The 27,456-nt window shown below is 37.8% G+C and overlaps 1 protein-coding gene across 2 annotated transcripts; it reads left to right on the top strand.

The window, feature by feature from the left end:
• Window positions 1–1,973: 1,973 nt before the first annotated feature.
• On the top strand, window positions 1,974–27,456 carry LOC112055013 (gamma-aminobutyric acid type B receptor subunit 2). 2 transcript variants are annotated; one of them, XM_052889325.1, is made up of 32 exons: window positions 1,974–2,108; window positions 2,483–3,827; window positions 5,550–5,705; window positions 6,709–6,812; window positions 7,305–7,442; window positions 7,937–8,104; window positions 8,493–8,668; window positions 9,033–9,207; window positions 9,849–9,927; window positions 10,150–10,304; window positions 10,755–10,909; window positions 11,322–11,468; window positions 13,087–13,196; window positions 14,020–14,150; window positions 14,456–14,578; window positions 14,901–15,011; window positions 15,141–15,269; window positions 15,661–15,756; window positions 16,087–16,272; window positions 16,818–16,935; window positions 17,167–17,260; window positions 19,041–19,221; window positions 19,448–19,606; window positions 20,121–20,307; window positions 21,416–21,517; window positions 21,611–21,718; window positions 22,296–22,374; window positions 22,726–22,778; window positions 23,074–23,150; window positions 23,776–23,856; window positions 24,404–24,770; window positions 25,302–27,456. In XM_052889325.1, the coding sequence occupies exons 2-32, from the start codon at window positions 3,821–3,823 to the stop codon at window positions 25,550–25,552; spliced, it is 4,203 nt and encodes a 1,400-aa protein (XP_052745285.1). In that variant the 5' UTR covers window positions 1,974–2,108; window positions 2,483–3,820; the 3' UTR covers window positions 25,553–27,456. The 2 variants fall into 2 exon arrangements, with proteins under 2 accessions (XP_052745285.1, XP_052745286.1); XM_052889326.1 differs by lacking the exon at window positions 6,709–6,812.

Raw genomic sequence — 27,456 nt, 5'->3', positions numbered from 1 at the left:
AATATTAATTTTCTTAAGCGTAAAACCGGTTTTTGTTATAATTTGTTTTCAATATTTTTATGAAAGTGTGAGTGTAGAGGAACGTAGTCTAAAATATGGCAAGTCTAGAATTGTTATGTCATGTATTACATTTATTAAACAGAATTGAACTTTATTTCTACTGAGTTAAAGTTTAAAATATTAAAAATATACTTCTATAATATTATTAAGGTCTATTTACATTGAGGAATGGGAGATACTACTTGATGAAGGATGATTCATAATTTATATTCATACGCCGCAGCTAAGAAAAATCTGAATGTTTGTATATACTTCTATTCATGAAATACCTAAAAGAATTTTTCTTGGTTTACTACTTAGAACCTACAATTATCTTAATACATAATATAGACATAGAAAAAGGAGGAATTCCATATTTAGTGCATAAATGACTGTTATCTTTAAGTTTACGTAGATACGTAGGCAAATCAAGTAGAATGACCTGACGTCGCTTCCTTGGTCTTCGAAGGCTTGGAGACACACCCTTTTACTACGCACGCGCGAATAAACTTTCTTTAGGGATGTACAAACATTTTGTTCGTTTCGATATTTTAGTATTTTTTTATATTATATTTATCAACCCACGAAAAAACGGAGAGAAGGTTATCCGTTTGATTTTTTACCTAAACATAAACATACCCAAGAATTAAAAAAGCAAAAAATAACATTAATTAAATTATTACCTACTGATCAGTTTGAAGTCGGTGCCAACAACAACCGACTTTAAAAACATAAACATATCCATTAAAAAGCGAAAAATAGCATTAAGTTCTTACCTACTCATCAGTTTGAAGAAGTAATGTATCTATTAACTCAAGGCGTACCGTACCTATCCATTTACCATAAAAAAATATTTATTTTATAATATTCTTGTATCATCGGAGATCGGCTGACCTATTCAATACTTTGGTCTTTATTATCAACCTATTAAAATAAACATAAAATCAATTGAAAAATTTAAAACTATATGATATCCACCAGTAGACACGGGATGTCATTTGTTACACAGAATCTCAATTTCGTTTATCTTCACTAACATACGTCAAAGTTAGTGAATCAGCCTGTAGTTGACTATGTTGTGAAAAAGTGACCTTCCATTAATGCTAAGGAGAAAAAAAGAAGGTCCGTACGGACTTGAAGGATAAGGACCTGACGGAAGATGACACATAACAGCATCCAAAATGGGGCCGCAAGATTTTGCTCGCATTATCGTCTCGCATAGACAAAGCCTTTTACGTAATATACAATCAGCTGAAATACAAATGTACGTGTTTACGTACGTATAAACTAGATTTTTACTTGGTTTTACTTCGATATCATATTCGGCTCACTGCTGAGCTCGAGTCTCCTCTTAGAATGAGAGGGGTTTGGCCAATAGTCCATCACGCGGGCCCAATGCGGATTATGAGACTTCACACACGCAGAGAATTAAGAAAATTATCTGGCATGCAGGTTTCCTCAGAATGTTTACCTTCACCATTTGAAACACCTGATATTAAAGTTCTTTAATTTCTACTATTTTTACATTTTCAAATATTATTTGCAAATATTGATAGGTTAAATTTTCATTTTCATTTGTAAACTAACATATACCTAGTTTATGATTTTATCATGAATTTGATCACATGTACGTGAATTAAAGGTAAATTTAGGTACCTACAAACACTTTATTTATTAGCTAATTTGGTGTTCATACTTGCTGTATGTACCTACCTATTAGAACTATATCGATACAATGAAAACTGATTTGTCCATACATCACTGTTCTGAAACTCACCCTCTATCGATTCGCCCCGGCAGAGCCTAATTTAGTATATTTGCTGAAACTCTTTGAGTCACTATACCATATCCTACAATTATTAGGGTCATTGTGGCTACAGTGGGTCATGTGGGAACACTTGGTCGGCAATATATTGGTGAAAAAGAGACGGTCTATAGTTGCGTGTCTTTCATATTATATTCGCGCTCCAACATGACTCACGCCAAGCTTGCCAGTGGATCGCTAGGAAGCGTTTTAAACGGTACAGGAATTAGTTTGTGTTTTGTGACTGCAAAAGTAGAAAAAATACGTAAGTTTTATTTTTTATTTCTTCCATAGTTATAAATGTTAGAAGTTAGTTAAAGTTTTTATGTTTTAAGTACTTATTAAGGTCTCATTTGATAGTAAATTGAGCTAGCTTTCTCAGTGAAGTATTCTGTTATTGCGTCGTTAAATTAAAATGGCGTGGGTGGTACACAGTGAGTCGTTTCCAAAGTGGGCACTGTGAGTCGACCCACTGTGGACCTATTGAAATAATCTATATTCTATACTAATATTTTAAAGTGGAAAGATTTGTATTTTCGTAGGTAACAAATAAACTCACAAATGGCTTAACGTGCTCTCCAGGGCAAAGGACGTAACACCACCAACTTAACATCTACATATTGTAAGTTTAATTTACAGAATGCCAAAGAAACGCCCGTTATGTAGGAAAATAGGTAATCATACCGAAGAAGATATGAAAAAAGCTCTTCAAGATGTCAAATCAGGGAAAAAATACTTGCTGTTGCTAGAGAACAGAAAATTCCATTTTCGACGTTACAACATTATGCAGCCAAAGTTAAAGCATCACAAGTCCACAACCACAAGTCCTGAAAATGTGAGACTTGTACCAGAGTTAACAGAGTTTTCACGGATGAGCAAGAACAAGCATTAAAGGAGTATTATCAAAATTGCGCTCTTATGTTCTCAAATCGATATCCGTTAGTTGGTATTTGGAAAGGTTTTTATTTAATTTTATGTTTTGCTGATAATAATGTTATTACAAAAATCTCAATTGCGATTTATAGGTTAGGTAAAAAACGAAAGTGCTTTTAAATTGTTAAGTGGCTAAAGTAAAAATTCTAGAAGCTAAGAATCATTTGTTTTGTTTAAAAAGAATCATTTGTTTTGTTTAAAATTTATAATGTGGTTTTATGTTGGTTATATTTGAATGAATGAATATTATTATTATATTTGTTTATAAAGAAGAAGAACTTCATTTACTTTGACATTTTACATATGAAGACTTTTGGTTGACTAGTTAAGAATACTACATTTAAAAAAATCTGTTTGTCATAATATTAAAGGATTAATAATATGTTAAACAAAGTCTAAATACAGTTTTTATACATAGATAAAAATATTACCTTTTATTTTAGGTTAAACACCCAACTGACCCACTGTGACCTGAAAACTGACTCACTGTATACACTATATAGGACACAGTGGATCAAAAGCCATTTTTTAAAAAAAAATATATTTTTCAAAAACTATTAAATATAATACATATATTTGTATACCGAAACGCAGCCAATTAGTCTACCTTTCTTCCACTAAAGTTTGACATCGATAGCTTTTATGGTTTTTGAGTTATATGACTCGGAAAAAAGGGTGACCCACTGTTCCCACAATCACCCTACACTCTAAACTCAATCTTATTAATCGTATGTAGAAATCATTTTGGTTTGCACAAAAATGTTTCTACGCCATTTACTCTCAATACAATTTCAGTAAGAAGTATTGCGTGAAATTAAATAATGCGCCTTAATAGTGTTGGAGCAGAGTCCATTTCTGTTTAATAACCGCAAACGGGCAGTTTGGACCTGTGCAGGGCTGAGGTGCTAAGGCTATATGATTTTAAGGAAGCGCTTTTTATATTAAAACCGTAGTTTTTATGTTTCCTGGAAATTTAGTGACGAACATACAGTGAAATTCTATTGCATTAATTATTTACATTGAAGGATATTCGGAAATACAAAGATGTCAGGTAAGATCTATTTTTGGCTAAGAAGCTTGGTACATGGAATTGATTTTGAAATTATTCATGTGCATACTTTATTAAAATAAGGAAGGACAAATTTTATTTTAAAAGGTGATTGAGTTTAAAATATTATAAACTAAGCAGTTTTAGTTTAACGTTAATTATCAACGGCATATTAATTGTAAAATAATAATTGTATTGAAATAAAAGTAAAAAATAAAACGACCAAAAATGTAAATTAAATTAAAATTGTTAAATTAATCGTGGTATTTAAAATAAATAGATTAAATGAAGATAACATTTTGAAGTGTGATGAGCATTTCGGTTCTGATCCTATAATTATTTTTTATCAAACATTTTTTTTCTTTTTTGTTGACTAGACAATATCAAAATTACGCGATGAATAATCTTCCTCGGTTATTAAGGCGTTGAAAATAATGGTTGCCGATATCTATTGGTTGACAGGTACGTACGTACGTACATTTGATCTCGTAATCTATTTAAGAGATCATCACAACGAACCAAACAGTACTTTACTTTTAAGGTGTCGATTTGGTAAAAATTACGTGTTCAGGGAAAGTTCTACCTTGAATTGAATAGATGCAGACGTATTATGAATAATTTATTTACTTTGCTAATATCAGCGAAAAACCATATGTATAACCAGCGATATGGTCATCCAGATATGAAAGAAAATCAGTTATTTATGTTTTACTTCGAAACTGGAGCATCCTCAGGAGATGTAGATTCTACGTTTTATTTCGCAACCAACCGTAGTAGAGTCAACATCATCTTTGCGGTAGCAAAATAAATCAATTTGGAATGCCCTTCCGACGTTTGTGTTTCCTGATACATAATTTGAACACCTTCAAAGCAAAAGTGAATAGGCATCTTCTAGGTAAGCGCGCTCCAACTTAGACCGCATTAATGCTTACCCTCAGGCTTAATTTTATTCAAGCGCTGGCCTTCATTGCATAAAAAAAACAATTATTTACTAATTTTACTTTAAATTAAAAAAAAAACCATTAAAATTTTTTTTATATAAAAATTGTAGATTTATATTGGTTGAGATTTAATTATACATATTTTGATCTGAAACTTATTAATTTTCGTGTTGCGGTGAATGTTTCTAAAATAACAACTTGCCTTGCGGATATCTACTTATCATTAGGTGAACCGTACGTGATTTTGTCCGCTATTAAAGTAATAAAAATTATATTATCTACTATAGTAATTCAAATAAATTTATTGTACCAACCCACTTCCTATAAAAACGTTTAATGTATACGCATCTTTATACCAAGAGCCCTGTAATACATAGGTACTTAAATAAATATTACTGTAATTTTGAATTACATTGGAAATAAAATGTACTTATCGGAAATTAGCAGAGAAAACAGTAATTTGAATATTACATTTGTAACTGACAATATCTTTGATGATTAAGTAATTTTTAAATTGACCCATTGTCCGATATTTTAGTTATCGCAACTTCTAAAGCTCTGTGATTTCGGATTACAAGGTCCTAGGTTCGAAACGAATCCTAGTTTAGTATTAAATACTGATCGTTTCTTTCTTGCAAATTATTCAACATTTGGAGTTAGGATGTAAGTAACGATATTGATACATATCCCCGTGCCTCAGAGAGCATGTTAAGACGTCGGTTAGTAGGATTGTCATTCTTTACCGACGTCTTAACGGAAATAAATAAATCATTATTTTTTCCAGTTCTCCTACACCAAATTCTCGTCACCATACTGTCAATAAGCCTGGTGATGGGAGTCCCTCAGAAGCCAAACCTGGACGCTATCTTGAATCGTCGGACCGATGTCTACATCGCCGGTTTCTTCCCCTTCGGAAAAGGAGTCGAGAATTCCAACACTGGTATCTTTAGATAATGCATTTAGCATCGTTTGGATATCAGCTAGAAGTTTGCTACAAAAGTATTTAACCTGACCCATTACGAACCTGTATTGGCCACGTTTTTTAAACGCGCCTTTGACGCGCGTTTTAGAAAGCATTTATACTACAAAGCAGTTCGTTTACGTTTGTATTAATACACACGCGTTAGCAGCGCGTCTGCATCGCTACAAACGGGCATCGACGGCGCGTTTAAAAACGTGGTGTGCATAGGCCCTTAGACTGTATCGTCGAGATCGCAGTTAAGGGTTAATTCTTCAAAAAGAAAATACATAATCATCATCATTATCATTATCAGCCGATAGACTTCCACTGCTGGACATGGGCCTCTTGCATGGACCTCCAAGCAAAACGATCTCCAGCGGTTTCCTGCAATCCGCCTGATGTCCTCGGCCCACCTAGTGGAGGGTCGACCAACACTGCGCTTTCCGATGCGGGGTCGCCATTCCAGCACCTTGGGACTCCAACGTCCATCGGCTCTTCGAACTATGTGGCCTGCCCACTTCAGCTTCGCGACTCGCTGAGCTATGTCAGTGACTTTGGTTCGTCTGCGGATCTCCTCATTTCTGATTCGATCACGCAGAGAAACTCCAAACATAGATCGCTTCATCGCCTGATGAGTGATTTTAAAAAGAAAATTATATCTATTAAAATGTCGACAACATTACGGTCACAGCGACAACAGTCATCTTTGAGATTGTAGATGAGCTGCAGCATTCTGTAAAGTTACAGCGCTGCGACATCGGTCTTTTCCATGGCAACTTCGTTGTTAGTAACATCTTAATTTTGACATCCTTACATAAAGTTCAAATTGCAATATCCCGGACCCATTCAACTTTTATGATGTCTTCAATATCTAGCAGTTTGAAAATAACCCTAATTATAAGTAGCTGGTGTTTTAGTCGTTGTAGAAGCTATAAGGTAGATGAAAGAGCTAAGTACCAAAGCTATGGTAAAACCGCTGTAGGTCGAGGCGTCATGCCGAGCGTGAAACTAGCGCTGGACCACGTCAACGAGCATGACTCCGTGCTGAGGAACTACCGGCTGCACATGTGGTGGAACGATACAGAGGTGAGAATATCATTGGTACACTTATCTCTTCAGTATTTCGCGTAGACAGGTCACAACGCCCTTCCTGAACGACCATTTAGCTCTAAGCCGATGTCCAAACCAGAGGAGACGCCCTGAAAGAGTCGTTTTGTCCATTTTCTGCTGCTGCCTTCAAGTCCCACCAGGCAGTGCCTCAGCGTTAGCTGAAAACCCCCGGTACGCCGCTGAGGACCCATTAAGGAGATTACGGCACGTACCTACACAAAAAAATCTCATCAATCTCTCTCCGGATTCGGATCTTCTGTTTGAGATTTTTTTCTCTTTTCTTGAAGTAAGATTGAAGCAATATTACCAACTTGCCTTTCCTTCCAAGCCCTAAAACCTTAATCTACCTACAGTAACTCCCAAATTAAACACCGGTAACATCGGTAGCATATTATGTACTTTAATACAAATATAAGTAATACATCTGTTTTAAAGTATTGTATGGAATATATTTCTGCCTCCAAACAGTGCAACGCAGCAGTGGGAGTGAAGTCGTTCTTCGATATGATGCACAGCGGACCCCACAAGCTTATGCTGTTCGGAGCGGCGTGCACCCACGTCACTGACCCCATTGCCAAGGCGTCCAAACACTGGCATCTGACGCAGGTAAGAGGCTAAGAGCTCAAGAGTCAAAAAAAAATCATCCAATCAAAAATTCAATAATCATCAGTGATTAGAAAAGACATCCATCCAAACATTCACATTTTATATAAAATTAAGAGTAGTTAGATTAGATAAATTTTACTGTCGCAGAGAAAGAATACAATAAGCTATCTTAGCCTATCAACTATACAAATCATAACCCACGTGGAATGGTGGCAAGAAGCGCTGGACAGCCAGGCTGATACTTTGCGCAAAAAATGAACCAGCCCTTCTGTTATCAGTTGAAATAACTAGCCGCGTTGAAATGTTTCGGTGAAATGTTATAATAAACCTATCCTTGTTCTTGATGTGTCCCAATATGAACTAGGGGATCTCTAGATCCGCCAGTGAAGAATCTGGCCCGCCGGACGCCGATCCCATGACTAATGGGTAGTTTAAAAATAATAACATTGCATCCAAACGACGATTGAACGATGTCAACATATTTTATCTTTTAGCTATCCTATGCTGATACACATCCCATGTTCACGAAAGAAGCGTTTCCAAATTTCTTTCGCATCGTGCCGTCAGAGAACGCTTTCAACATGCCTCGCATCAGATTGTTGGAGCATTTCAACTGGACCAGAGTTGGCACGATTTATCAGAACGAACCTAGATATGCTTTGGTAAGACAGAGTTTCAAGCTTCAATATTTTAGCAACATTTTAAAGTCTTATAATATTTTGGGTTCGAGTGAGTTGGGTATGATTGGGATGATTTTTGAAAAATTAGACTTGGATTTTTCTTTTTCACCATAGCACTGTTCCTTTATGTTCAGCTTGTTACGCCAAGATAAGAAAATTGGGCAAATATTTAGTTTTGCATTTTTTTCTGAATTCTGATATTTAATTACTATATGATTAAGAAGATATTCAGGGAGCATATATTTAAGCTTTTTTATAATCATCAGAATAACTAATTAATAATTAATTACCGTTGCCACAATTCCTAAAATTTCAGCCATTTAAAGCCTTGGGAAATGATCAATTAATTAGTCAACTAAAATTTTTACAGGCCCACAATCGTCTTCTAGCAGATTTGGACTCAGCTAACTTTCTAGTAGATGAGTCTCAGAGCTTCGCAACAGAAGTCAAGACGGCGCTATCAAAGCTGAAAGAAAAAGACATCAGGATCATATTGGGCAACTTCAATGAAACCTGGGCATTGAAGATATTTTGCGAAGCGTACAAGTACGTATTTTAATTTTAGATAGCTTCACCCATTCACAAATATATTTAAGAATTTCCTTATCATACCTAACATATTTAGAAAACTTTCCGGATTACATTTAGACCAACTGACCCAAATTGTTAAAAAAATATTTAACATCTTTAACATAGAGAATTATTTTTTTAATCCAAAAGCATCGTGCATCTACCTACTAATTACTACTAAGTATCTGTTAGAGAACATTTCCAAATGATACTTTTTGGAAACATTCTAGTAGTCGAAAGTCTACTTCAATAAAAGAAAGAAGCTAATTCAATAAAACCAATCGAATCACTCCTCAAATCCTTGAATCCTCAAATCCTTGAAAGTTTTGTATTTTTTCAGGCTGGAGATGTACGGGCGTGCCTACACCTGGCTCCTGCTGGGCACGTACAGCAGCAAGTGGTGGACCCGGCGGGCGCCGTGCTCTAGAAGGGAGCTCAGTGCTGCCCTCGACACCACCATCCTCACTGACCTGCTGCCGCTCTCTACCACCGGCGAGACCACTGTCTCGGGTATTGTAAGTAATGTTTACAACAATTACCGTATGTAATAGGACAGTTTGTTTTTGAGGAGAACCATGAATTTTTGAAGTTTTGAATTTCTAACAAATAGGTATCTTTGTGGAATTCTAAATACAACCTTTATAGCACTGCCAAAAGGTTGTCTGTCTTTCAGTATTCGTCCAGGTAAAGTTCAGTTTTCCGCAAATCCCGCGGGAATTATGGATTTTTCGGTCTCTCTTAGGTTACTCATTCCATAAACTGCAAAGATAATGGAATTTCCTTTACGTATGCTGAACGAATCGTGATAGCCCAGTAGACATAACTTCTGCCTTCGATCCGGTAGGTTCGAATCCTGTCCGGGACATGCACATCCAACTTTTCAGTTATGTGCCTTAGACGGTGAAGGCAAAACATCGAAAGAAACCTGCATACTTGGGAATTTTCTTAATTCTCTACGTGTATGAGCCAACTCGCATTGTGCCAGAATGATGGAATATTAGCATAACTCCTCTCATTATAAGAGGAGACTCGCGCTCAACAGAGAGCCAATTATGGGATGTTGATTATGATAATGATGCAGAACGAACAAATTAGATGTGCGTTTCTATATTTTAAAAATATAATAAGTTAATCAAATGAACTTTGATGTTTTCAGACTGCAAAAGATTACCAAGTGGAGTATGATCGAAGAAGAGGGCTGGAATATTCTAGATTTCATGGGTATACATATGACGGTCAGTAGAACATGTATACATATCCGTAAGGAAAACATAGTTGTCCCTTTCGTCCCATCGCAACGAAAGAGAGAGCGGGATAGTTGCGGTTTTCCGCCGCCATTTGGGCGACATTTGACTTTCTCTTCTTTAATTTCTCCATGGGATGAAAGAAAAATCGAATTTTTCTCGAATACCATGTCTATAGATGTTGGGCTCTACAATGTTTATTGAATGTTGTAGGTATTTGGGCGATGGCTCTTGCTATCCAGACAGTGGCACATCGAGTGAAGTTAAAGTACAAAGAGAAGACGGTCCAGGATTTTCGCTACCGGGACAAGGAGTGGGAGCAGCTGTTCCTGGACGCCTTGAGCAACGTCACCTTTGAGGGAGTTACTGTGAGTACCTTTCGGCAACTTAACTTACTTAACTTTTACTTTTTATACTTGGATAATTGAGAATCTGGAAACTTGATACATGCCAAAGTCAGTAAACTTCATAGTGGCCTACTATGAAGTGCCATGAGTTGCCCCTATGGTAAGAGCACGGGCAAACTTTCAGCGTTTAAAAAATTACTATCGGATCGGATGTCCATTCGCATGTGATTCTGTTTTTCACAAATCCGGGTGAATCATGGATTCTACGTGATGAAAAGTTTCCTATTACTATTCATCCTTATACTAAAATTCTTCAATTTTGATTTATCGGTCCAACCTTGAAAAGATTTACTTTCGCTTTTATAATTTAGTATTGTTGAAGGAAATTAAAGGCAAAGGCATTTAGTCCATTAGTTAGTAAGTACTGTTTTAGACCGTCCATTTTGAATTCCAACATCTTTTAAATTACAGGGTCCCGTACGTTTCTACGACAATGAGCGCAAAGCGTCAATCCTCCTCAAGCAGTTCCAGGGAGAACAGGTCGGGGAGGTGAAGGTCGGAGAGTATTGTGCGGAGAGGGATCGGCTTGATCTTGGCAGCGGTGACCCCTTCAAGTGGGTAGGGAAGTAAGTAAAGTAACAGCTATTACTTTTTGTGGTTATTGGACTTCGTAAGAATACCCATAGTCACTTAGCGGGCTACAAGCTAGTGAACTATGCTTTGATCTGAACAGAGTATCTGTGTGATTGAATCAGAGATATGAGAAGATCCGCAGAAAATTCAAAGCCATAATTCAACGATTCACGAATCTATTCTACGAATTGCTAGTAGTAGCTTACCACTACTAGCACACACAGACAGATCATGCACGTTTGTGTGTATAAATTGAAGGAGCCTTATCACTGAAGACACACATCCGTCGCGTCCTTCAACTGCTTGTCTGTATCTGTATGCCTTTCCAATAAATCCATACGGACTTCCTGGAATAGATTTATGATCTCAAGTAATGTACATAAAAAAATATTGTATTGTCTCCAGGAACCCGCCAAAAGACCGCACTCTCCACCTGATAGAGCACACGCAGGTCAACATCACGCTGTACGCCGTGGTGGTGTTCTGCTCCGTGCTCGGCATCCTACTCGCGACCGGCTTCCTGGCCATGAACATACACTACAGGAATCAGAGGTTATTATACTTTTTCTATTGACTACATTCATGGCACTTATAATTTAAATACCTTCAAAGCAAGAGTGACTAGGCATCTTCTAGGTAAGCGCCCAAGGTAAGTAGTCTAAGTTTTCCATCAGGCTTTAATAATTGTAGTCAAGCGCAAGCCTATATTGCATAAAAAAAGAAACATGGAACTGCCTCATTAGCCTATGTTGAAACGAATTATGGGGTGAGGGTAAGAAAAATTTACCTTTTCATGTCTTCCTTAAAATTGTTACGCTAAATTCTTAGCCTGAATTTGGGAAGATGCTGGTTGTACACTCTCTTTGCTCTCTTTTCTCTTTGCTGGTGTGTCGGAAAGCACGTTATGCCATCGATATTCGATCTCACTCACTACAACTGATTGTTTGTTAAACAGACAGTCAAGTCCAGTAGTTAATAATAATAATAATAATAATAATAATATTTTATTGATTCACTAGTACACATAAAAATAATTTACATAAGTCTGTGATCTCCACACTAGGATTCCCTGTATTGTGGTAATCACTTTCTTCCACAGTAGTGAAACAAGAATATAACAGTTTATGAAGTGTGTGACAAACAAGTTAAGATAGGTAGTAAAGTTAAGTTAGGTGGTAAGTTCTTAATGCTAAGTTTATATAAATCAAAATAATTACAATATATATTATGTGAATATGCGTGTGTGGTGTTGGGTGTGTATGTGTGTGTTGTGTGTTTGTGGTGTGTGTGGGGGAATGTGTGAGTGTGTGTATGTCAATAAATTAATCCATGCGTTAATCACATATTAATTAGTTATCTCTCATAAGTGGCTTCAAATCACAAGGGTCTGGGTCGAGGTATGAAATAATGAACATTTCATTCTTCCCAGGGTATGAAATAATGAGCATTTCATTCTTCCTAGAAATGATCGCGGTAAATTCTTCGTTTGGATTTCGGAAGCTGGTGGTGTTAGACTCTCTTGCCTCGGAAAGAACGTTAAGCTATCGATCCCGCTTATTAAATCTGATAGTGATTGTTTGTTTTTTTTTTCTTTATTAAAGAGATTTTTCGCTAAACGAATATGCCTCTCTGTTTTAGCTTCAATTTAAACATAATTATACTACACTTACACATCTATAAAAATTCTTATTCACAGAACGGTAATGGATTAGATTAGGACTGCAATTGATGCAAAAGTTATCTTTTGTCAATTGCAGCTCTAACCATTATATTGATTGTTAAATAGTCAAATATTAATCTTAAGCCCTCCAATGCTTTTCGTATATACTAGTAGAAGAAGGCCAGGCCTTTTAGTGGGCTGTTAATTAAGTCTAATTAGGACTGCTAATGACGATTATTTATGTTGCCTAAAATTATAGTTAGGCAGACAAAAAACCACCCAGGAGGTTATAACAGCTACTAATTAGGTTAAATAGTTTATCTGAGAACTATTACAGATAATTTCCTCAATGTATGTAATGCTGATGTCATATCATAATATGACATCCTTTCCCTTTCATAGATGGATACATCTATGAAAGGCTCCCCATAAGACACGTTTTTTAAATAAAGAAAAAATAAAGGAACCATTGAAAATAACTAGTGATCAAAAATCATGCTTTCTTTTCAGGTATATAAAAATGTCCTCTCCCCATCTGAACAATCTGATCATCGTGGGATGTATGCTCACCTACCTCAGCGTGATCTTTCTCGGCCTCGACTCTAGCCTCAGTAGCATCGGTATGTCTAGATCTTTCATACTCATTAGCCTCTTGCAAATTACAATCCTGTTTTCATTCATAAATATCTTTGTGTTCTTTCTATCTTGTATCGGATCGAAGGTAACATTTAACAATAATAATTAAAAAGTCTACTGTTACATTAATTTAGTCATCCAATCCTTCACGATTGGCTGTTAAATAGTTAACATTAAAATTGAATTAAAACTTAGCACTTTCGATTCGCATGACGCTGGCACTTCGTCACGCTCATAAACTCATCGAATTCATTAATTCTTAGGTCTTTCTCAGGAAATTCCGCGAGGAGGTAATAGCTTGCAACACCCAACCCCAGCTTGCTTCGACCCCGGGCAGAATGGAACCCGCTAACCAAATTTTGGGAACTAACCCCCTGTTTCTTGTAGATTCTGAGAAAGACCTAGGCTTTTTTCTAGGTCGTCGGAGTCGACAGCATGTTTCCAAGTTTTGGTTTCTTTTCCTTCTATCCATCGCTTTTGGTGGTATACGTGATGATTTTCGTATTTTTCATAGCTTTGCCGTCCAGTGTTTGTAAGTACTTTGATGTTATTGCTTTTTTTCGTCTGTCTGACTGTTTTGAAAAGTGGCATTTTACATTTTCAATCATCGTTAAGATCACCTCAGTTAAATTCGCTTCCGCTAATAATGTGTTGACCAATAATGCATGTTCACAATTACTAAAGAAACAAATAAATGTTTAAATTTAATCTCTCAAGTAAGTTTTGAAACCATTTCTGTTATAATATATTTGGTTCAGTGTTTTTCATTCAGCAACCTGACTAATGCAAATTTATTGTTCCATACAGCGGCGTTTCCATACATCTGTACGGCTCGCGCTTGGCTATTGATGGCTGGGTTCAGCCTCGCCTTTGGCGCGATGTTCTCTAAGACCTGGAGAGTTCACTCTATCTTCACAGATGTTAAACTCAATAAGAAGGTAAGGCAACGAATTATAGTTGTTATCGTGATGTGCATTATTTATTCCACTTTAAAAGACATAATTTATGATTATTAGTTTTTCATAGTTACCATTGTCTTTAACAAAACAACCCTCGCTCCTGTCATCATGCTAGCTATGCATATGAGCTAGCATCATGGTACCTATAATTTTACCGACAACCATAATTATACTTAAGCAGCAATGCCATAATGGATTTTTTTCCAAATAGTACTAAAAAGTGCAATTTGATTGTATTTTCGACAACTGTCGAAGATATGAAAACATGAAAACATTTGTTGCAGGTGATAAAAGATTACCAGTTGTTTATGGTGGTAGGTGTACTGTTGTGCATCGATCTGATCATCATGACCACGTGGCAGATATCCGACCCATTTTACAGGGCGACCAAACAAATGGAGGCATATGTAAGTATCGACTATTTATCGTGTACCCACCATATATGGTATTAATAAGACATTTGTTTATCGCTTTTAGATCTTGTATATTACCATCAGTAACTGAACTTACCTAATGGAATTCATAAATGGACATAGGTCTAAGAAGATTCATAAAAATACCTAAAGTTAACGTAAAATGTGTTTCGTAAAAACTTAGATTATTTTGTTTTTAACCGCGATTTCTGACTGAAAATTCTTTACGTGCATTTAATTTCGAAACTTGAAAATCCTCAGGAGATAACGTTTAGTAGTCAAATAACTTCAATACTTAATATGTATTTCCTTGCAGCCTCATCCAACAAGTGAAGACATAGTCATCGTCCAAGAAAACGAATATTGTCAATCAGAGCGAATGCCCATATTTATTGGGGCCATATACGCTTACAAAGGACTCCTTCTGGTAATTTACTTCTTTTTCTTTAATCTTGAAGCTTTTTACGTAAATTACGTACGGTGTTGCTTAGTAAAATTTGTGAAATACCAACATTGTTTTTTCTGATTTTGTAAATCACTGTTATGTTTTTGTCAGGTATTTGGAGCATTCTTGGCATGGGAGACACGTCATGTGTCAATTCCGGCTCTGAACGACTCAAAGCACATCGGCTTGTCCGTATACAATGTACTCATCATGTGCATTATGGGTGCTCCTTGCGCATTGGTAAGACTTATTTGATCTCCTTAGCTTTATCATAATTTTCATAGTAGTTGTTAAAGAATTTATTGGGACTGTAACTGCTTCGGCAGAAATGTAGAGGCTCAGACGCTGGTTAAACTCGAGACCATGATTGTGTGACGCGGTCAATTGTTAAAATTTGTGTTATTAATCAATAGAAGAACGGTGGAGTCAAAGGAGTTTTTGGCTGAGTGTGATTATTCCTGACGCCCTTGTGACTGTAATTCTAATGTGCCGTACCTTGACAAAAGGGGGACCTAAGCCATCTGACTTAGGCCCCCCTTTTGTCATCATCTGCTGTATCTGCTTTAGAGAGTACTCAGTTACTTAGTACGCAGTACTCAACTTAATTGTGATGTTTCTCATTTGTTTGTAGGTTCTCGCTGACCACAAGGATGTATTATTCGTGTTGATCGCTATCTTCATTATTTTCTGCACAACTGCTACACTGTGTTTGGTTTTCGTTCCGAAGGTGAGTTGAGTGACTTTATGTTTCTTACTCGTAAATGTTTACTACTATTGTATTGACTATCATGTCCACTTACTTAGCTTTCAGATTATTAGATTAGTCGATTGATGTTACCTACCAATGATTATCAGCTGAACATTATTTTCATCTGTCCGGTTACTCCTACGGAAGATGAAATGTGTAGAGATAGATTTCCAGATTTGTGTCGCCACACCAACCTGGCATCTGCACAAAAAATAGCTCCTCGGTGTCGAGTTATCTGCTCCTTTAAGGAGAGAAACTTAGCCATGCTGTGGGCTATAAAAATATTCTGATGATGATGATTGATGGCAGCTGTTAGAACTGCGCCGCAACGGCTCTGGTGGCACGGGCGGGTCGCGCATCCGTGCCACGCTGCGCCCCGCCGCGCCGCACGAGTGCCGCGACCCGGGGCCCGAGCTGGAGCGGCGCATGAAGGAGCTGCGCCAGTACAACAACCGCTACCGGCGCACGCTGCAGGCCAAGGAGAATGAGCTGCAGGTATTGTGATAACGAATCTCCGCTGCAATCAAAAGATGCATCTGACCCTGAAGTAACACTGAGCAGGGCACATACTCGCAAATCAAAGTGCTGAGGGCATTGGAGTCTCCAGGCACTTGAATGGCGACCCGATATCGAAAAGCACAGTGTTGGACGACTCACTAGTAAGTCATAAATGGTTCAGTATCATGGTGGGAAGTCCTGGATATCCATCGCCTGGGTAATGATGATGAAACAGATAAAAGGGTCAACGTCAAGAGGTAACGTGAATTTGTCAGACAGAAGGGTGTAACATTTAATATCCAAATTCGAAAACTTGCTGTGCTGGTGCACTCAGGATGCATCCAGCAGCCAACAATACATTGCAAAAGATATTCCATAATTCAGAAGTTCACATACTAACTTGATCGCACCATTCATTCAATATACTACGATTCTCAGGAATAGAGAATTAGATTGCGGAAAATTACAACACTTCTCCATAGAAGTGATGTGATATTCCGCAATCTAATCAATAATAATTGTGATCATCAATCTTCTTTTAGATGCTGTTAAGCAAACTGGGAAGTGATGTGAGTTCAGAGTCTTCGGTGCGAGATTCCAAGTCACCAGCGACGCAACGGACGCGATTGCCCGTGCCGAGAGAAAACGTCAGTCATCCAGGTAATATTTGATTGCTCGTTCAATATCAAAAAAAAAATACCATCAGTTCTGACTGCATTTCTGCGTTGCCTGTTGCTCAGTTCTGATAGCCAGGCCGATTTGCGTTTGACAGTCGAGGCAATTAGCCACGGGGAAGTTATTCTGAGAAATTTCTTGCACTGCCTCCATAACCTAGGGTCTCCACTTCACGATAATTTGAACAAATACGCTAATTTGAATGAATTATTCCAGAGACGAGTGATATCACTTCGGTGTGCAGCCTCAGCGCATCCGCTGGCGCCGAAACTGAATACATCGGCTTACAGAACCAGTACCCTAATGACAAGTAAGTTCAATTTATAAAATACTAGCGGACGCCCGCGTCTTCGTCCGCGTAAAAATTTATGTAAACTTTTCTACCTCTACCTTACCCTGCTCGTAAACCTACCTAACCCTACCCTACCCTACCCCTACCTTACTCCTACCCTACCGCTAACGCTAACCCTACCCTCCCCCCACCTTACCCCTACCCTAACCCTACCCGTACCCTATCCATACCCTATCCTACCCTACGCCTAATCTACCCCTACCCTACCCCTACCTTACTCCTACCCTACCCCTACCTTACTCCTACCCTACCGCTATTCCCTAACCGCTCCCTACCCCTACCTTACCTCTACCCTAACCCTACCCTACCCGTACCCTACCCCTACCCTACCTTACCCTACCCTGCACTACCCCTACCTTATCCGTACCCTACCCTACCCTACCCTACACTTTCCCTAGATTACCCCTACCCTACCCCTTCCCTACCCCTATCCTATCCCTACCCTCAGCAAAATTGGTCCAGCCTTTTGAGCGTGGTGCAATGACCAAAAGACTATATTTTCCCAAGCGACTTCTATGCTAATACTATAAAGAGGTAAAGTTTGTGTGGTTGTCGGGGGTAATCTCTGGATCTACTGGACCGATTTGGAAAATTCTTTTACCAATAGAAAGTTACATTATTTGCGAGTGTCATAGGCTATGTTTGGTCCTCGTATTCACACGGAAACGGGAACCACGTAATTGAAACCGCGGGGCGTCATATAGCGGCATTTCTGCGACTTCCAGAAATTTTGTATTATCTCCGAAACTATATAACTAATTAACATACTGTAAAGGGCAAATCTTATCTCTATAATATCCTTGTGATTATTAAATCATTTATTTTGATAAGGTTTTAAGTTTAGTTGTGTAAATAATGACGTAAACCTTAGTTTAAAATTTAAATAATTTATTAAAGTACTAAAAGTACTATATCTGCTAAAATATAAAAGATAGATATATGGTGTCGCGGACTTTTTTGTAGAACTTTTAAAGGTTCAAAAAGCCTCCATACATTTATTTCAGTTATACGCAATGGTTGAGGCAGCGCATGCGAATAAGTAAGTTTTTCGGTCTGACCTGTAAGAGAAAACCCGCGATATCTCAGTAGTTATATATGATAGAAATATAAAATATAGCCTATAGCACTCCCCGATAACGTAGCATTCTACTGGTGAAAGAATTTTTAAAATCGGTCCAGTAGTTCCGAAGATTACCCCATTTCAAAAAATTGTTACAAACTTACAAACTTACAAACTTACAAACTTTACCTCTTTATAATATTAGTATAGATTACACGCTATGCTATATACCCTTTAATCTAAAGCATATAATTTCACAAGTCATATCCTTGTAATTATATAGTCAAACGGAAAAACATTAATAGAAAACAACATAACGTGGACCTCATAGGAAGGCTCAGAGTCACTCAGTGGGTGGTGGAGAAAACTTTGTTTAGAGTATCTCTGCGTTATCCAATCAAAAATAAAGAAATTTGCAAAAGAAACATAGTTACCGACATACGAGTAGCTTAACAAGTTACTTCATAGCTGAAGTGGCGGGCACATAGTTCGAAGAGCCGATAGACATTGCAGTTCCATGATACTATGGACGTGTAAGCGTAGTGCTAGTCGACCCTTCACCAAGTAGACTCACGGCATCAAACGAGTCATTGGAATCCGTGGAATGCAGGCGGCTTATGAGCGTGATGTTGGAAATCCCTACAAAATCCCTTGATAAATTAAAAATTTTGATTTTAGACCAAAGCCGAGTGCACCGCCGGAGCCCATAAAAGAGACGTTGAAAGAACCTACGAGTAAAAAGGAGCAAACCAAAAATGTCTCTTTCAAAAATCACCTGGACTACACAAGTCCACCTTCTTCTAAGGCTGTGCCGGAGAAGGATCAGCTCGCCAAGCTGCCGTATGGATGGTCTTCTGAAGTAAGAGAACTACGATTTCATCTGCCCTAATTTTTATATCATGGTATCGAAGAAGCTTTCAGGCGATTTAACTTACTGTTCACTGAGTATTTCATTGCCCAACCCATGACTCGAATGTATTGCCTCATGGTAAGAAGCCGCATATGCTGACCATTACGTCAATAAGGTTTAGTTGTTCCGTATTTTTAAAGTGATGGTGTACATTAACAATTTCTTATTCCCGCAGGAACCTCCAGAGCCTCCAAAGACAAAGATAGAGCCAGCCAAAGCAGAAGCTAAAACCATTCCAGCATTAAAAACAAGTGACACTCCCACTGCAAAGTCAGTGCCAGCTAAAGTTCAGGAGCCAATGTACACGAAAGCGGCAACGCCTAAAGTCAACAAGGTAAGCTCCAAGCCAGCCCTGCATTCTGTAAAGTTCGTTTCCATGGAGACATCATTGTTAGCGATATATTAATTTTGCCCTCATCGTCATTTGGTAATCTCTCTGATCGCAATAGATAGAGCTGTGGTTCTCAACAGAAAGGTCCTGGATTCAATTTCCAACTCAAGTTAGTTTATGATTTTATATTTTATAAATTGGCTTTTGGCCGTAGCTAGTTGCCACTCTACCGGCAAAGACGCTATGCCCTCTTCCAAGTAAGTCCGCCGCCATTTTAGTCTGCCACGGACTACCTAGTAGTCCGTGTCTGTGTAGTCTCAGTCTGCATTGGCACTCAACATCAGGCGAGAACACATTCAAAATTTGGCTTTTCATTTATTAAAAAAAATGTTGACTTTGACTTTGATGTACGTCTCCTATGGAGGTATTTTAGTCCTAACTTAAACCTCCACTATCCTTATTCGAAGATCGGCTAATACAATTGGCATGTTTACCAAATTACACAACCCTGTTACAGACACCGGAAATGCAGAAGAAGCAGACAAAAGCACCCGACACGAAGCCCCCGTACAAGACAGCGCCGCGCGGCCACCGGCGCATGTCCAGCGTCAGCGCCGGAGTGCTGCTCGCCGAGCTGATGCAGGCGCCAGTGGAAGAGATGGAGCCCGCAGCAGTGCCGCCCATGACTGAGAGGAAGGTTATAGGTATGAGGATCATCATTATCATCTTCTTAATCATGGCTGCATTTTAAGTGGTCGTCCTGAATACATTGTGCGCCAGTCAAGTTAAATTGGCAGACACATAAATGTATCACCTTTGGATACGTAACTTGTAAAGGTAAAGGAAGAAATGGACAAAGGGTTGTGCGCTGGTGTGGGACGCCACGTGTGCCGACACATTAGCTGCATTTTATTCGATTAATCGATCAGCGGACGTGCCGGGGCGGTGGCAGACAGACTCGTAAGAGTGTCAAAAGATACTGACTGCGTGATGGGCGCCCTAACAAAGGCCTAAATTTTGATAAGTATTTTAAGTAATTGGTTTTATAATAATACAATTTAATTTTTACAATTAAAAACTTACGTGCTAACTGGGAAGGTTAAAAGACTCTTCCCAGGCGTCATCCTAGTCCGGAGTAAAGACTATTTTCTATTATGGTCTTGATGCACAGATAGCCAATATGTAAACAAAGGGCTGGGCATCCCGTCACAAACAGTCTGTAGAATGCTATTACGCGCTGTTCTAAGTCTCTCCCAGAAGGAGGCTACGCGTGTTCTTATAATAGCATAAAAGTCAGGCACTCCCGATTCTGCAAACATGCCTGAGGCACTGCAATACCTAGGCAGACCCATCAAGATGCGAAATGCATCATTGTATTGCACGCGTATTGCTGTGTAGGACTTTCTGCGGAAGTTTGTCCACAGTTGACAGGTATAAAAACACTGGCAATACGCGTTAAACAATGTTTGCTTGACGGGTCTGCTACTTTTGCCAAATCTGCGTGCTAGCATATTACATCGAATCGAAAGTGCCCTCCTTTCCCTCTCAATGTCATAGTCATCCCTCAGACGTTCATCGAGTATGTGTCCCAGATATTTAAATTTTGATACAACCCTAACCGCTGTTGCATTCAGTCTTACTTCAGGTATCCTCTCCGGACCTTTACCTGCGGAGAGGATACCTGAAGTAAGACTGTTTTAATTTTATAGATTTACTTGATTTATTTCAATGTAAGCCTATACATATAATCGTTAAGTTGTACGTTGTGTTTTATTAAAATATACATGAATTAATTTAATTTATATTGTCTAGGACAAGAACGGGACCCACCCATTCCACCGAAGCCAAAGCAAGAGTCGGAGGATATTCTGGACGTAGACCACGACTACTCATCCGCAGAACGGAAGAAAGCTTGTACGTACTTGGCTCTGGCTATACGAAGACTATCAGTTATGTACTCGTAGGTTGTTTATAATTATGAGATTTTCTCCATTGCTTCAATTGCAGGTCAAAGAAGAGATTCAGAAAAGAGGAAAAAGGAAAACTTCATAGTCGTCCAAAGCGATCTTTGGGACACCAACACCTTCCAATACACTTGCCAGAAATCACCACCAAGTAAGTTTCTTGGCACAAACCTTCCAAAAAATTTAATAAAAATTTTAATAAAAAAAATACAACCGACTTCAAAACCTAAAAACGTACCCACTAAACTAAAAAGTGAAAAATAACATCATAATATGTTCTACCTGCTGATCAGTATGAAGGCGGTGCTAAGCCATCATCAGATCGATTTTAAACCTTCATGAAATTGTAGTGCTTAAAAGTACTAAATGGAAAAGTTTACGAACATACTAGACACACATATAATTTTCGAAAGTTCCCCTCAATTTCTCCAGGATTCCATCATCAGATCTTGACATGATGGCAATGGGACCAAATGGGGACTATACCGTTTCAAACAAAAAAAGAATTTTTGAAATCGGTCCAGGCGTCTTTGAGTAATCGGTGTACATATATAAAAAAAAATAAAAAAAAAATACCGACCGAATTGAGAACCTCCTCCTTTTTGAAGTCGGTTAAAAAATAAAAGAATAGAAAAGTTGGAAGCACTAAGTTAATGTAATTGAAACTAAGAACTTCCATTATGTACTCTTATCAGAATTGATTGGTAAATAAATAAATCTCTATCAAGGTCACGCTCACTCGCCTATGCAGAGGAGTGTTTCTGAGAAAAGTCGCCAGCAATCATCATCATCGCCTCATCACCAAAGGTATTTAACTTTGTTATCCATTTCATAAAAATCCTCGATTTCTTCATAATCCAATCATCAGATCTTAACCCGATGACCATGAGACCACTTGCAAAGTATACCTTTTCAAACATAACCCAAATCGCTCTTTGAGTAATCGGAGAGAGTACGAGACGAATATTTTAGCTTGCCATGGATTCACCGTAAGTGTGCCGGGTCTATCGTGTAGCAGAGAAAAAAATTCCGAGCAGATTCCCAGACTTGCAATCAATGAGTGTAGGATTAAGGAATGAGTCCTTTTTTAAGTCAGTTATAAAGAAGAAATTAGATCGTAGGCGTGTTTTATATTAAATCAACACAATTGTGTTTCAGAGAAGCTGACAGAAATTCAGACAGAAGAGCATCTAACAGCTCCATTAACCACGGTAAGAATCTTTTACCAGAAAATCGTTTACCTAACGGATAGAGCGATCTACCTACCTTCGACCGATCTATAACACCTTGCCTATTTGTATGGGAATTGGTATCTAAAAAGTATGGGAATACCATTTTCTATCGACAGGTCACGTGATCAAGTTATCGATGAGATAGAGGAGACACTAGCTCAGCAATGAGCCGAATATGGGTTGAGAATGATGAACGATGATGATGATTACAATTGAAGACGTCATAATAAGCGAATTGGTCTAACTTTTGCTAATGTATAAATAATCCTTCTAGCTGGTGCAGTGCGAGTGGGAACTCCTGAAGGCTACCGCGAGGCGGATACCCTTCGAATGACTGATCGAATTGCTAAAGTAAATATTTAAAACATTTTATTAATCTACTAGTAAATAGCTAGGATACCTGTGGAAGATAAAAAAAAAAACTGAAATGAGGGTATTTTATATTATAAAAAGCATTTAACGACTGACAATGGCAACGTTCTGTCAAAACTCCTGAAGGTGCTTGCTGATATTGTGCTAGTATCGTTCTGTGACGTGGTGACTAACTAAGAAAGGATTTTTGGATATTTCAACATTGGGAAAGTTTGACGGCCTCCATTGCGATTGAGGTCCTGGGTTTGATCCTCGATTGGGCCGATTGAGGTATTTCTTAACTGGTCCGGGTCTGGCTGGTGGGAGGCTTCGACCGTGGCTAGTTACCAACCTATCGGCAAAGAAGAAGCCAAGTAATTTAGCGTTCCGGTACGATGTCGTGTAGAAACCGATAGGCATGTGGATTTTCATCCTCCTCCTAACAAGTTGATGATGCAGTCTAAGATGGAAGCGGGCTCGCTTCCATCTTAGACTGCATCATCACTTACCGTCAGGTGAGATTGTAGTCAAGGGCTAACTTGTAAAGAATAAAAAAAAGGTTATCCATTACCCTCGAACTCAACCAAAAATATTTTAGTTAAGAAAAATGTGTTGTATTTTCCAGCGTCGAGGGTCAGAGTTTCCGCAGCCCGTCAGCACACCTCCTCATCAGATACAAACGAAGAGAAGACAGTCTTCGGCTCAGGTGAGGTCAACATAACATATCTATACATTTTTTAGAAGATACCTACATACCTAAAGGTTACTATTCAGATATTCTTACTAGTTATTAATCGAAGTATCTTAACGTGTTTATCTTATGAGGAGATTTTCGGATCTCCTCATTGACCAAAATTATAGATTAAATTGCAGCTCAATGAGTCCCACTACTGAATTGTCAGTTAGAAACATACATCGAGGTACTGTTGGAGTTTGGAGTTCCCAGGGTATTGAATTGGCGACCCTTCACCAAAACGCGCAGTCTTAGTTGATACTTCAGTTTTCAATTAGAACTCAGAAATCTATCACCATTAAACTTGTCGCAAGAATTCAATGGTTACTGGTGACACATGACTTATCTGGCACTGGCTGTCCATTGGTTGATTTGTTGAAAATTAGGGTTTCTATTCTAGAATAGAAATTATACACTTATGCAAAGCTCTGATCAGCTCCAGAAAAATTATCATAAATAATCGTTCTAAAATATTAATGATTCATGAGAATGATACAAATAGTATTCATAAAATTTTCAGATGAGATCATATCAAGAAGAAATGGAAGACAAAGCCGAATTAGCACAACGAAGACTCGAAGAGTTATCAAAGAAACTTGTACAAGAGAAACCTTTGCAAGAATCCAAAGAAAGCATAGACAGGAAACCCGAACCAGACATCATAAGGGTTTCGAAGAAACAGGAGTCGCCTAAAAGGGTAGTGCAAGATCCTGACACGATAAGGGTGACGAAGGGTCAGGACTCTCCATCAAAGAGGTTGAGGCAAGAAGCCGAGCCGTTGAAAAGGGCGAAGGGTGTGGGGGATTCCCCGCGGTTGACTCAGGCCACGCAGAGTCGACCTGATCATCATAAAAGCAGTCCTAACGTTGCTTCAAGACACAAACCTGGTAAGATAAGTATCAAAACTCTTAAACATTAGCTTTCAATAGCTTGCTACTGTGTCAGGCGTCTGTTCCTAAACGAAAGGACATTTCGAGTTATGAGTATAAGACCCACCACGCTGCTCTAATGCGGGTAAGCGGGCTTAGAGAGATAATGTCGGACTCTGTAACGATCATACTCCACTCCCTACTGACTCCACCTATACTCTTCTTTCCCTTCACTTTTTATGTCATTTAACTACACAAACCGGCATTTATAGGGAGCTCTTTAGAAGACAAAAACGATTACAACAATGAAACATCGATTCTATAGCAACAGTTTTTATAAACGCGTTAGATCATAGATTTTTGATATTTCCAGAGGGGTAACGGTTAGCGAGGCAGGTCCTGTTATTTAAATGGTCTAAGGGTCTCAACTGACCGCGCACTGAAAGAGAAAATTGATGACTTGATCGAGATTGTAATTAATAACTTCATGATCTTCAAGATTTTAAATTTTATGTTATCTCCTAATATCAGAACGTATCTTTGTTACAGGATCGCCAAGCAAGCGTGACGATCGCAAATCAGCAACATACACCAGAATGGACTCCAAACGCCAAGAGTCCACCGAAAGGAAAATGTACACCGCCAGCTCCGAGTCGGAACTCTTCGAGTGCGCCATCCTCCCCATCTTCCACAAACTACTGACAGAGAGGCACAAGAGTCAACCCCACGGACTTAACCTTAGCTATGGGGTCAGTTGCCCGAACATTTCTATCAAATGTGATATAGTGGAATATTTATAAGGTACGGTCCTAATGTCAGGATATAATAAGAGGGTAGTTCGATCAAATTTGTTCTTATATTATTGAGGGCAGAGGTAAGGAGAACTATTCGTATGTGTGTATGGATGATGTATAGTGAAATATTAAATTAAATTGCCGCTAGTCTAAGAAAGTGTAAGGCCCCTCGCCCACGGCGACTTTTTGTAGCGATGCAGTCGCGATGCTGTTGCACGTAGCATCGATACAGACGCGAAGTTGTCGCTAGCTGTCGACCAGATTCAGTTGCAATGCAAACGCGATGCACTGATGCCAGTTCCCACTCACGCACCGCGCCACACTCCCTCCGATTCGGTGGTCGCGCGTTTTATCGATACAATCGCGATGCAGTTGCGCGTTAGTAACGCTTTGCGACTAACACGCGTTAGAAGAGATGCTGTCGCGCATTTGCAGAACGCGTGACTGTATCGCTACAAAAAGTCGCTGTAGGTATTTAGTTTAATTTTTATTTAATCTAATATTGGCCATTTTGAATTTATCGTTTGCGAGTGCAAGCAACTAATGATGATTATTTTATACTGTAGGTAGATATGTTACGTGCCTACAAAATGATTAAGTGATTTTAAACGGACGTAACATATCTATGACATAAAATATCGTTGAGTGCAAGTAAAAAAATTTTTTAGTTAAATCCCACACTCGAGACTTTTAATCTTTATCTCTACCCTCAATTTTAAATACCGTAAACTTTTAAAGATAGTTCAAACATAAAGGTTGTCTGTTATTTTAGAAATCAAAACCGTATTATGTGTTCCATAGAAATATTCTTAAAATTTTAAAATGTAAATAAATAGTTATCGTGGGCGTGGGTCAATTATTATTTATTAAACCAACTATAGACATTTTACTTTTATATACTGTTTTCGGGTTTATGCTGTAACATTTTTAAGACATTATGTTTTGAGAAATTTAATTATTATCTTAATAAAGGTAAATTACAGCGTGTGTGATTTCATGTCGTTTATGACTTACTTCACACATAAAAAGATCTAGGAAACTACATTTTCTCTAAGTACATAGACATTTTATAGATAGGAACTTCCAACAAATTGCAACTACATTTTAAAACTGTCGAGTAGATATAAAAATACCACAGTTTTATAATAACCTTTTATTGTTTTATTTGTAGTCCCTTGATATTTTATTTAATTTTTCATTGGCATAAATTATTATGCCTCAGTCTTTAAAAAAGCCATATCGAAATTACATAGAAAATATTGTGTTCTAAATTATATTAAAATTTGTTCTATACAAATTTCATCTAAGTACCTACACGTAGGTATATATTAGGATAATATTATGATGTTTTTATTCGTAGGTAATTCTTGGTAGGTTTCCTAATAATTTAAGTTACCGATAATATTAAATTAAATTATTAGTACCTATATAAAACAGATCTCAAATTTTTAGATAGTTAGGTGACCATGAGCACACAATATTTATTTTATTTTAATTACTGACATATGTATAAGTTTAAGTTAAGTTAAGTTTAAGACTTTATTGTGATATTTATTATTGTTGATGTTGTTATTTAAAATTTTAGGGAAACAATAGATAAATGTTGGATAAAACTTTTTAGATGATTACAAAATGAGAGCTAATTTGCTACTCATTGCGCAGATGTTACTAAATTAGGTAAATATATATATATATTATAATTTTTAATTATCGCATCTCTCATTAGAATTTAATTTAATATAAAATATCTTTACCACTCTCAATGAAGAAAAAACTAATTAGCTCTCATTATAAGTGTTTTCATTTAGTTATTGTACTCGTATCTCAACTGTTCGCACGTGCTAAAGACTTAATAGAAAATATCTTACTTATTAATTTAAGAAAGTACATAATAAAATATTTGAATACAA

This window comes from Bicyclus anynana, chromosome 25, assembly GCF_947172395.1.
Source record: "Bicyclus anynana chromosome 25, ilBicAnyn1.1, whole genome shotgun sequence".
NCBI classification, from domain to species: domain Eukaryota; kingdom Metazoa; phylum Arthropoda; class Insecta; order Lepidoptera; family Nymphalidae; genus Bicyclus; species Bicyclus anynana.
The sequence above is the reverse complement of the archived record's forward strand: the minus strand, read 5'-3'. Positions and strand labels throughout refer to the sequence as shown.

Excerpts from the sequence above, each read along its gene's own strand:
- LOC112055013 (XM_052889325.1), top strand. Across the intron at positions 8,105-8,492 it reads ACGAACCTAGATATGCTTTG|GCCCACAATCGTCTTCTAGC; the intron begins GTAAGACAGAGT and ends AAATTTTTACAG. Across the intron at positions 21,719-22,295 it reads TTGCCAGAAATCACCACCAA|GTCACGCTCACTCGCCTATG; the intron begins GTAAGTTTCTTG and ends ATCTCTATCAAG.